The sequence below is a fragment of the Rhinatrema bivittatum genome, chromosome 4 (genome assembly GCF_901001135.1).
Source record: "Rhinatrema bivittatum chromosome 4, aRhiBiv1.1, whole genome shotgun sequence".
In the NCBI taxonomy this organism is placed as follows: domain Eukaryota; kingdom Metazoa; phylum Chordata; class Amphibia; order Gymnophiona; family Rhinatrematidae; genus Rhinatrema; species Rhinatrema bivittatum.
The window spans coordinates 366,639,883-366,652,088 of record NC_042618.1 but is presented as its reverse complement, the minus strand read 5'-3'; the positions used below and the strand labels follow the sequence as shown (position 1 = coordinate 366,652,088).

Genomic DNA, 12,206 nt, shown 5'->3' with positions numbered 1-12,206 from the left:
CAGCTACACTCCTCCGGTATCGATTGAGGAATGCTGCAGATCACCTCTTGGGGGTCCTGTTGCCAGTCTGCTTGTATCCTCCCAGTTCAACGGCCCGCAATTCCTTTGGCTGCCGCCTCCTTAAATCTTCCTCCTCAGTACACAGACTTTGAGGACATCTTCTCGAAGAAGATGGCGGAGACCCTTCCAGAGCACCAACCCTTCGATTGTGCTATCAACCTCTTACCAGGTACCATGCCACCCCGGGGCCAAGTATATCCACTATCTCTTCCGGAAACCAAAGCTATGGCCCAATATATTCAGGAGAACTTGGAGAGAGGCTTCATCTGGCCATCCACTTCCCCAGCAGGAGCTGGGTTCTTCTTCGTTGCTAAGAAAGACAGCACACTAAGACCCTGCATCGACTATCGAGGCCTGAACACCATCACTAAAAGGGATCGGTACCCTTTGCCCCTTATTCTAGAGCTCCTGGACAGACTGCAGGGAGCCAAGATCTTTACTAAATTGGACCTGTGGGGTGCGTAAAACTTGGTCTGAATCCGACCCAGCAACGAGTGAAAGATCACGTTCAACACCAGAGACGGCCACTATGAATACTTCGTCATGCCCTTTGGCTTCTGTATCACCCCTGCAGTGTTCCAACATATGATGAATGAGGTCTTGAAGGACTTATTGCATACAAGCATCGTAGTGTACCTTGACGACGTTCTCACTTACTCCAAGAATCTCTCCTCTCATCGGCAGAACATCAGGCAAGTACTCCAATGGCAACAAATCATAAACTATACGCCAAACTTGAAAAATGTCTCTTCGAGCGCGAATCACTCCCCTTCCTGGGGTATACTATTTCCAGTTCAGGATTTCACATAGACCCGGACAAGGTTTCCTGCATCCAAAAGTGGCCCCAACAGTCTGGCCTTCGGGCTCTGCAGCGCTTTCTGGGTTTCACAACCCTTTATAGATATTTCATTCCACACTATACCTGACTTGTCGCTCCACTCACTCATCGCCCTCACTAAGAAGGCAGCCACTCCCAAAACGTGGCCCCCCTAAAGCAGTAACAGCGTTTAATAATCTGAAGCAGGCTTTTATATAAGACACTTGCTTGCGTCATCCGGACCTCTCACGACCATTTATCCTAGAGGTGGATGCCTCTTCTACAGCGGTAGGTGCGGTGTTGAGCCAGCATTCTGACAAAGGAACTTTATAACCCTGCTCCTTCTTCTCCCAGAAGATCTCCCAGGCCAAGAGGAACTACGGCATCGGGGACAAGGAGCTCCTGGCCAACAAGCTGGTGTTTGAAGAGTGGTGCCAGTAGTTGGAGGGCACCCAGCACACCATCATGGTATATACCAATTACAAAAACTGGAGTATCTTCGCCACTTTCATGCCTGACCGCCCGCCAGGCCTGCTGGTCTTTATTTTTCAACCACTTTGACTTCATCCTATGCTACCGTCCAGCTTCCAAGAACGCCCGGGCGGATGCACTCTCACAGGCCTTTGAGTCGGAAGATACGCCCAACTCCCCAGGTTATATTATTGACTCAGCACGGATTCTCCTGGCTGCAGCTCTGCCGACCCCTCCCGGGAAGACCGTAGTTCCCCTGCACATAGTCAGAAAGTTTTGGAGTGGGCCCACGATTCACGCATCACGGGTCACCCAGGAAGGTCTAGAACTTTAGAACTTCTGCAACGGTGCTACACTGGTGGGCACTTGTGGAAAAATATGTAAAATCCTAAGTGGACTCATGTCCAATCTGCACCCAGCAAAAGCCAACTATCGGATGACCTTGGGGTCTGTTACAGCCACTGCCAGCCCCCAAGGAACCAAGGACCCACCTGTCCACCGATTTTGTGGCGGACCTTCCTCTGTCAAGCAGCGGCCGTGTCATTTGGGTTGTCATTGACAACTTTACTGCTCTTCCCAGCCTATCCTTGGCCCCTGAGCTGGCGAAGTCTTCACCACTCACATATTTCATCTGCAGGGTCTTCCCCAGCATATTATCTCGGATTGAGGAGTGCAATTCACCACTAAGATTTGGCGCTCATTATGCCGCAAGTTCAACATTCAGTTGGCTTTCACTACTGCTTACCACCCCCAGGTGAATGGCCAAGAGGAGCGAACTAACCGCACCTTAAAAACATTCCTCCATTCCTTTGTAAACGATCACCGAGATAACTGGGCCTCTCTTCTCCCCTGGGCTGAGTTTTCACACAACTCTCACTTCAACTCAGCCACAGGATCCTTGCCATTCCTCAAAGTGTATGGGAAACAACCTGCACCACCACTGCCTATACCACTTGTGGTACCTTCTCCCGCAGTTCAGCTGACCACCCAGGTACTCCAGGGGCTTTGGGTATGAACTCAAAATATGATCCAGGAAGCAGGGCAAAAGAAACAGCAGACAAACACCGATGAGCAGCGCCCCTGTTCAGCCCAGGGGACAGAGTGTGCCTTAGCACCTGCCACATCAGATTCAGAGTGCTCTCCATGAGACTGTCTCCCTGCTATATCGGGCCTTTCTCAATCATCAGGTGCATCGGACCCATCATGTACCAGTTGCGACTACCCTCATCGTTGAAAATTCATAACAGCTTCCATGTCTCCCTGCTCAAGCCTCTGGTCCTGTCATGGCCTCACTGGAAGCTCCCGGAACCCCAAAATCTATCGTCTGATGAGGATCAGATTTATCAGGTAATAAGGAGTTAAACCAATACTTGTCTTTTACTTGACCTCAACGATAAGTAGTTCAGAATCCTTACAATGAAAATAAGTACGCAGACTTTCCTAGGAATACATCTCACATTTTTCAGCACACGTTTGAAAAGCTTATTTATTCTGCTTGCAACAGTCTTTCCATCCTGAAATCTTATTGCTGGCCTTTGCTTCTTTATTATTATTGTTGAAGAATTGCTTTTAAAACTACAGAAAGAAATCTATATTGTGGGTTCACTAATAGTAGGCTAATGATAATATGAATAATTGTCTTTGAAATACAATGAGCCAGTAGTAGGAGGAATGCAAATATTTTGAAACCAAGCAGAATAAGCTAAGTTGTACAGCTTGTATAATATAACCAATATAATTGGAGTGAAGCATAATATTGTGTAACTCCATACCTGTGCTGTGCAAGTTTACAAACAACTTTCTAACTTTTTTTATTATATGCCTTTTTATTATTGCCGTTTCACAGTATCAACTACCATCTGTTGGAATTATTAACACAGAGGTCAGAGATTACTGTCCCTGAAATGTGGGTCTAATCAGGACAATCCCAGGAAAATGGGCATATCCCCTGTCCAAGGGCAACATGGATCTCCATGGTTGTAAATAAAAGGGTATTCTTACCTCTTTTGAAGAGTGTCGTCTGTCTTCATCGGAGAAGATAAAAGTGAGTAGAAACCAGAGCTGGATGGTGGCTTAGATATTTCAGCTCCCTCTGATAAAAGCTTGGGTTCTGCTTGAATAGAAACATTTTTGTGTTTGTTACAAAAATGCATCTTGACTATTTAAAAGTAGCTACTGATCTGTAGAGAAGAAATGGAGGAGAAATTGCTTTCAACAAGTTCCTCCAATTATCTGCAATATAAAAATGAAGTCTTTCCTTTTTATTGCAGAGTTTTGAACATGATGTCCAAACAATGTACAACAAAGTTATTTTGTTATCTAAACATGTTAACCATGAAATACAAATAAGTACAATAAAATACAAAACATACAATATGGTCTGAGGAAAAGATCATGTAGTTTATGCTTGTTACATTTCTGATGTACAGTATGCACAATTGGTCATCTCAAATAACAGAAATATAGTGGCTGTTATCATAAAATAATTATTTGGCCAACCGAGCCTGCGCAATTATCCCTGCCTACTTTGTCACTATAGAAACTGACTTATTGTGAGTTGACCCAGCAGTTTAGTGGCAGTGTACTGTTTTGTGGAGCGCCTGTGTTCAATTCCAGGGTCAGGTCTTCCATTTCCAGAACTAGCTAATGATAGGAATGCCCTGTTGGCAGAATCCAGTCCTTAAGGGGGGAAGAGAGTCCCGTTATCATTTGACAATACATAGCAGCCAGATTTAGTGTTCATGATTGCAGGATTCTGGAAGGAGCCCTGGTGCATCCCATTGTGGCAAGGATCGTAGCTGTAATGACTGAACTAAGAATTGGGAGGGGATATGAAATGGTGGAAAATTCCATGGATAATTGGATAAATGAAAGCTCATAGTTTCAAATCCTGGCCCCAGTTCCAATTGAACTAGAAGCCTATAGAATTTGTTGCCAGAGAATGTGGTTAGTGCAGTTAGTATAGCTGTGTTTAAAAAAGGATTGGATAAGTTCTTGGAGGAGAAGTCCATTACCTGCTATTAAGTTCACTTAGAGAATAGCCACTGCCATTAGCAATGGTTACATGGAATAGACTTAGTTTTTGGGTACTTGCCAGGTTCTTATGGCCTGGATTGGCCACTGTTGGAAACAGGATGCTGGGCTTGATGGACCCTTGGTCTGACCCAGTATGGCATTTTCTTATGTTCTTATGTTCTTATGAAGCAGAAGGAAAGTGAGAGCCCAAAAACAAACCAAAAACCTAGAGGTCCACACATAGCAAAGTTAGCCGGATAAACTTATCTGGCTAACTATGGAGATATATTCAATAGTGTAGCTTCATTATTGAATATAGTCAGTTATCTTAAAGTTAGCCGACTAACTTTAATCGGCTAACTTTAGGACAGCTCTTCAACCTCACCAGACTTAGCTGGCTAACTCCACTCCTCCCAGTTATGCCTCTGGAACATCCTATCTTAGCCAGCTAAATTCTAGTCGGCTAACTTATCAGCCAGCTAAAAATACAGCCATTTAATTACCTAAATATTAATTTAGCCAGATAACTTCCGAGTTATGCATCTAAATGCTTCTGAACATGGACCTCCTAGCTTATTGCTAGTCATTTCCTACCCTTGTCCATATAACTATCCTCCATATCTGTCCAAGCATTCTTGAATTCCGTCACAGTTTTCATTTCTACCATCTCTACAGGTAGACTATTCCAAGTCTCCATCACACTCACAGGAGATAATTTTCAAAAGGATTTACATGCGTAAACGGGCTTTTGAAAGCTGCTACTTTTACGTGCATAACTCCTTTCTGCTCCATAGGGCTGAATTTTCAAAAGGTCATTATCATACATGCTCCCCCATCAACCCTTCTTGCTATCATACACTTACTCCTCCCTCCCCCATCACCCTTCTTTCTCTTTCAACCCTTACTCCTCCCAATAACTACCTCTGGTTCTCTTTTACCCCTTGATACCTCTGTTTCTCTTGTACACTCTTCCCTCTCACCCCTTCATACCTCTGAATCGCCACCCCCCCCCCCCCCCCCACCCCATCATTACTTGTAGCTTTCTCACCATCCCCCCTTCACCCCCTCTGATTCAGTCCCTCTCTCTCACACTTTACCACCTCTGGCTCTCTCTCACACATGCTGTCCATCAACACCTCTGCCCCAACCCAACACCATCTCTGCTTCTTTCACCCCAACACCTACTCAGGCTTCCTTTCACACAGATATGCCTAACTTTAGCTTTCTCACATCTCATTACCACCAGCTCTTTTGCACTCCCTCCCCTGCACTCCTCCACCCACATCCCCTTCTCCCACACAGTTCTCATGTACCCCCCATACCCTGGCCCTCTCTCATCACTTCATACAATTTGAGTGTGCATTGCTGATTTCAGAAGATATGAGAAAATGTCATTCACTTCCCTTTCTCATGCTCCCCCCAGGATTTACCTCCTCTCCCTCTCCATCAATCACTTACAACTCTATCATTGTGCTCTCATCTAGGATGTTTTCTTCCTCCACCCCAACTCTATCCTCACCTGAGTCAAAGGTGAGGATAGAATCTCAGGCTGTGGCTGGTCTGTCTTTTGTCTAGACCCTCCTCTCCTATGAAACAAGAGTACATGGTAGGAAGATTATGAGACAAGAACAGACACACCAGAACAGAAAACAATTGCTCTGCTCCCTTGTCTGGCCCCTCCCCTCCTGTTTCTTCCCACATGCTGCCTGCAATATCTGCTCCAGTCTAACCCCTCCTATCCTGTGTGGATAGGAAGGGGAGGAGATGAGTTTGGAGCAGACACTGCAGAGAATAAAACAACTTTTCTTTTTTCTAGCCCCTTCGTTCTTCTTCCCTACAGGCTGCCTGGAGAGGAGGTACTGGCGCACTAAACAGAAGAACCTTTTGAGATTCGGGGCACAAGCCCTGTGTGTCCATGGCTAACATCACCCCTGCCTCATAAACAGACAAAAAAACCTCCCTAAAAAACAAAATAAGCACTAAGCAGTAGTAAAGAAACCACTGGAAATTGCTAATTAAAAAAACTCTGTGAAAAGTTATGCCTTTCTCCTTATTTGGAAGTTGAAGCAAAGTAACTGATACCAAACTTCAAAGGGAAGGTTATTCCAAAGAACAAAGGTGATCCAGCTAAAAGCTGAATGAAGTACTCATTACAGCCATACCTGTTCAAAAGAAGGAAAAACCAACAACTCTTGTTGGAAAGATCTAGACTTTCTAGCAGGGGAGAAAAAGATAATCCCTCAGTCAAAAATTATGGAATCTCCCTTTGAATACATCTATAAGCTAATGATGATATCCTGCTTAATTGGCAACCAGTGGAGATTCTGAAACAATGGATGTATTTTGCACAAGCTGAAACCTCTTTAAAGCAAGTCCAGATCCTTCTTTGCCAACCAATTGCGTATATGATAATTGCTATCTGTGATTTATAACTTTTAATATCTATTTTATGACGTATATTGTAATTTCTTTGTATCATTGCATTTGATGTTTTATATTGTAAACCGTTGTGATGTGAATATGAATGACGGTATATAAAAATTTTTTAAATAAATAAATAAAATAAACATCACAGAGAAATAAAGAGATGTCTGAACAGTGGAAATATGATCATGCATAGAAACACAGTTATCCAACACAACCTCCAAACTCCTGACCTTATCCCTTATTGGAAGAGATACCCCTCTAAACCAATGATTGGAACAAAAGAGATTTTTTGATCCTGGTGCAGCACATCACTTTCAAATTTAAAGCATTCAACTTGAAACTCTGGGCAGCAAGACAGACTGCCACCACCATTAAGCAGAGATTCAAGTTCAGAATTGGACCCTCCTAATATAGGCCCATGTGCACCAACAACTGAATGTCATCCGCAAATATAACACACCTCTTTTTGCCCATGCAAATATAATTTTCAAGATGGTGGCCAGGTGCCCTTTTGGGGCAGCTTTGCCCATCTCCAAGTCCCCATCATGGTCCTCTCCTCATCTGGGGAGCAGGTGAAAGTTTTCCCTGCTGAAGGGTCTTGCAGCACATACGGTACAGAACAAACATATGCTTTCTGTGAGTTATGAATGGTAACACTTGGAAAAAAAGAGTCCTTGTGGAGGGTATACCTCAACTCCCTCATTCTACCTTAAGGAGCCCGGTTCACGCTTTTAACCAAAGGTCTCCTTAAAGCAGATGATCGCAAGGGATTCTGGGTGAAGGGAACCTCCCTTCATCCTGCCATAAGAGCCCAGACCTAGAGAGCTTGAGGAGGCCCCAGGGAGCTGGTAGGACCTAACGATACACTCAGACAGTGGATGTTTACCTGTTAGTTGTACTTGATGCAAGGTGAGCTACTATTTTTATTCTTGTATCTTTGAAGCACTGTAAATAAATACCTGCACCATAACTAAGTTGGTCCAGTCTTATTATATTCCTGAACTATTCCTGTGGCTGCAGCAGGCCCAAATATGCTACCTCCCCCCCTTAAAATAATCTGAGAGGGGTCCAAATTGATCTGTGAAGAGCTGCCGGCCTTGCAAGAATTTGGGGGGGGGTTTGTGTGGTTCAATCTTCAGCGGGAAGATGACAGATGTAGGAGGCAGTAGCCCATCATGTCAGAGATGCAGAGGAAAAAGAAAATTAGAAAGGCTTTGCTGTTGGTGGTGGACAAGGCCATAAACCATTCCCTGCTTCTCTGGATGGGAGGCATGTGTTTGCAGCACACCTGAGGTTGCCCCCCATGGGCTGCCTCCAATCCCCCTCTGCTCACCTCTGGTTTAAACTCTCATCATACATTTAAAACTTTTGATTTTTGTTGGGTTTTTTTTTAGCACAAGTTTCTTTGTGTTGCTTATATCAGTGATTTTCAACCTTTTTTGAGCCGCGGCACACTTTTTACACTTAAAAAATCCCGGGGCACACCACCAACCAAAATGGCACAAAATGACACTAAAACAGTACATATTATACATATGTTTAAAAATATAGATTCTAAATGTATCTATACTCATTCAGTGTGAAACCTGGGCCTGTTTCGATGAACACAAAAGGGATATCCTGGCAGGAATGGTGGAAAGACACACACGAAGCTCTTCCTCAACAGTTCTCAGTCTCTCCCTGTTTTTAGTTTTTATGGCAGTCAAGCTTGAGAAGCCCAGCTCACATAGATATGTGGTTGAAAATGGGAGCAATGTCAAAATAGCTTTGTTGGCCAGAATGGGGAACTCCTTGGCAACAGATAACCAAAAACTGTCTAAAGGAAGATCAGCAAACTTTAGCTTTAAACCGCGATCTTGCTTCAGTTCAATGAGTTCCTCTTGCTCCTTTAAAGTCATGTCCTTTCCAGCAACGGATAATGAACTGTATGGGTCCCTAACCCAGTCAAGGCATTCTGTGAAGGCTGAAGAGAAATAAAACGACAATTTCTCCTCAAGAGTTTTCAAATGTCTGCCAATCACCTCGCACATTGCAGCAGTGTTGCCATCATGCAGTTTCTCGGTGAGCGGGAACATCTGAAGGTTGCCACCCTGAACATGTTGTTGCCAGAGCTGCACCTTTAAATGGAATCCGTTCATTTTATCAGTGCTTGTAAGCAGGTTTTCATTTCGGCCTTGCATCCGTGTGTTCAGTTCATTCAGATATTGAAATATATCAGCCAGGTATGCCAGCTTTGTACACCACTCATCACTTGCAAGCAGCTTTGAAAAATCGGACCTCTCGTTTGTCAGAAATATTTTAAGTTCCTCTCACAACTCATACACACGGGCCAGCACTTTGCCGCGTGACAGCCACCGGACCTCCGTGTGGAGCAATAAGATTTTATGTTCCGCTTCCATTTCTGTACACAAAGACGCAAATAAGCGACATCGCAAAGGTCGCATCTTCACAAAGTTCACTATGCACACAACATCATCCAACACAGGAACTAGATCTGCTGGTAAGGTCTTTGCAACGAGGGCCTCACGGTGCAAGAAACAGTGGGTAACAAGAACATCTGGGTTTCTTTCTTTAACCCTACTTACAAAGCCTTTGATGCGCCCGACCATGGCTGCGGCTCCATCAGTGCAGACACCTGTGCAGTTTTCCCATGTAAGCCCACTTTTATCAAGATATTCCGATGTGACCTGGAATATTACCTCTCCTGTTGATTTTTCTGGCAGTGCCTTGCAAAATAGGAAGTTTTCTCTAATGGCTTCTCCATCCACAAAACGCACATTGGCCAACAGCTGACAATGTCCACTGATATCCGTCGACTCATCAAGTTGCAAGGCAAATTTCTTACTGATGCGCACCTTTTCCAAAACAACTGTTTCAATGTCAGCAGACATGTCATCAATCCGTCTGGAAATTGTGTTATCAGAGAGAGGCACTTTAGCTATCTCTTTGGCTGCGTCAGGGCCAAGCATCTCATTTACAATAGCTTTACAAGCTGGTAGTATTAATGTTTCTGCCACAGTGTGAGACTTTTTTGATTTAGCTATGAGTTCAGCAACAAGGTAGCTAGCTTTGAGGGCTCTCTCATTTACCTGTGTGCTTTTTCTCAAAAAAGTTGCTTCTGTCTCATTGTTTGTACGTAAGCGTACAAAATACTCCATCGGCTTGTTTTGAACGGAAGAGTGTTTCGTTTGGAGATGGCGTTTAAGCTTGCTTGGCACCATGGCGCTATTGGATAGCTTCTCACCACACACCAAGCACAGTGGTGTTGGTGCTGTCGCATCCCCAGTGAAAGTAAATCCAAATGAAAGATAGCTTTCACTGTATTGCCTTGAGCTCACCGTCTTGTCTTTTTTCTTTTGTCGACCTCTCATACTAGGGCCTTCATCTAGGTCAGAATTGTGTCCAGGGTCCTGTTCGGCATTTGCCTTTTCCATTCTCAAATACTTCTCCATCACTTCTGAGATAGTGTGCGCAGCCACACACTAAAATAGAAGAGTATTACATTATCTGCCACACTTAAAGGACCTCTGCCAAGCATATACTGCAATATAAAGGGGTACAATGAGAAATACTATGGTCATGAGGCCAGAGTACAAGTACCAGCTCGGTGATGTCATTAAGTCGCGTGAGCGTTCAAAGCTCGCGCATGTGTTATTGTACACGGCTCCTACACTGTAGGAAGCGTGACTGCGCATCGTAGGGGAACAAAACACAGGGGGCACTATAGTTTGGGGAACTTTCCCCGCGGCACACCCGACCATGTGTCGCGGCACACTAGTGTACCGCGGCACACTGGTTGAAAATCACTGGCTTATATTATCTCTCAATTAAAATTTGTTCATGAATGTGCATTTATGACACAACCTTTAGTTCAAACCATAGTATTTTTATTATAAATGTGTTTATATTATTCTTTATTACAGTTAGCTTCAAAACCACACAGATTTCTGTTACCCCGTACATGGTAGCAATGTTATTTTAAATACATTTCATTTCTGAAAAAAGAGATGTAAGAACTTCTATCCTTGGAAAAAGACTTGAAGCTATGATTTGTTTTCTATTCGCATCTTTTACAACAAACTCAAGTGTCACAGAGAGTCAAATTAAAATATTTTGTTACAAAATCTGAGAAATTGTTACGTTTGTTTATCACAGAAACGGGTAGATTTTTAACTGCCCACGCACGTAAAATCCGGCCTTTACGCGTGTGGCCGGGCTTTGTGTGCGCCGGGCAAATTTTCCAAGTGGTCCAGCCACTCGCGTAAAGACCAATACACGCTCAAGTGCCGGGCTTCTGGGAAGGGGAGGGCTGGGGGGGCGTGTTCGGGTGGGTAGGGGAGGGGCAGGCTGGGAGAACGTTATTGATGGCTGGGCCAGCGAGCGCAACTTATTTCAACTCAGGAGCTGAAGTAAGTTGCAAAATAAAGAAGAAAAAAAGGAACATTTAGGGTTTAGGAGGTGGGGAGGGGAAGGGAAAGGAAGGTTAGGCAGGGGGTTAAGGAAATTCCCTCCCAGTCCGCTCCTTAATTGAAGCGGACAAGGAGGGAACTGGGGAAGCCCAGATTGCGTTGCCACGCAGAGTTTGTTAAAGTCTCTCCCCCCTTGTACGCACCACGTGCACCGATTATAAAATCTGGTGTGCAGCCACACAATTTTATAACATGTGCGCGCATGTATTAAAATCTACACCAAAGTGGACATCTTTTTAGAAAGAAATGCAAAGAGAATATTAGTCTGTTTTACTATCGGTCAGCATGCATTGTTTTGTCTTTAGTAATAGTCAACAAAAAGTCTATGACTCGCTTTCTATTCATATCTTTTACAAAAAAAATCAATCAATCGGAGTCTTGATGCCCCATAGATTTTGTTAAACATGTGTCTATATCATTCTTTATTATGTAAAGTTTAAAAATACACATACCGATTACAACAGCAAAACATGCTTCCGAAATTCTATACATAGTGCTATTTCAAAATACATCTTGGGGTCGCTTCAAATGTCTACAACATTTTTCATTTCTTCAGAAAAAAAAAAGATATAAGATCATCACTGAGCTGTTTTTAAAAAAGGACATGAATGCTCTTTTACAGATTATACAGATTATACAGATTATATACCAGCAAAAATAAAAGTCCATCAAAAAGAAAAGAACACAGCACAATATATGCCAATCAGGAGCGCAAAAAAGCAAAAACTATAAGGCTCCCAGATGATGCATGTAAGCACTAGGACAAAAAGGCAATAGCGATAGGACTTCAAAATACGGGAAACATATACAAAACCAAACCGCCAAGTAGTCACGAAGCATCTTTCTCAATTCCTTCCACATTTTCTTTTGACATCTTCTTTGGTCGAAAAAACATGGGTAACCCACTGCTGAAAAACTCACAGTTAAGCCAGGCATTGCAAGGCAAA

General features: G+C 43.6%; 1 protein-coding gene across 4 annotated transcripts in view; it reads right to left on the bottom strand.

Moving 5' to 3' along the window:
- The window catches only part of KIAA1257 (KIAA1257 ortholog), a 384,182-nt gene that overhangs the window by 209,556 nt on the left and 162,420 nt on the right, over positions 1–12,206 (bottom strand). For 3 of the 4 annotated variants that reach the window (XM_029600807.1, XM_029600810.1, XM_029600811.1), the window contains one exon: positions 3,350–3,461. In XM_029600807.1, coding sequence (XP_029456667.1) covers positions 3,350–3,461 — 112 coding nt within the window. The remainder of the gene's footprint in view (positions 1–3,349; positions 3,462–12,206) is intronic. The other variant, XM_029600809.1, reaches the window with a different exon arrangement.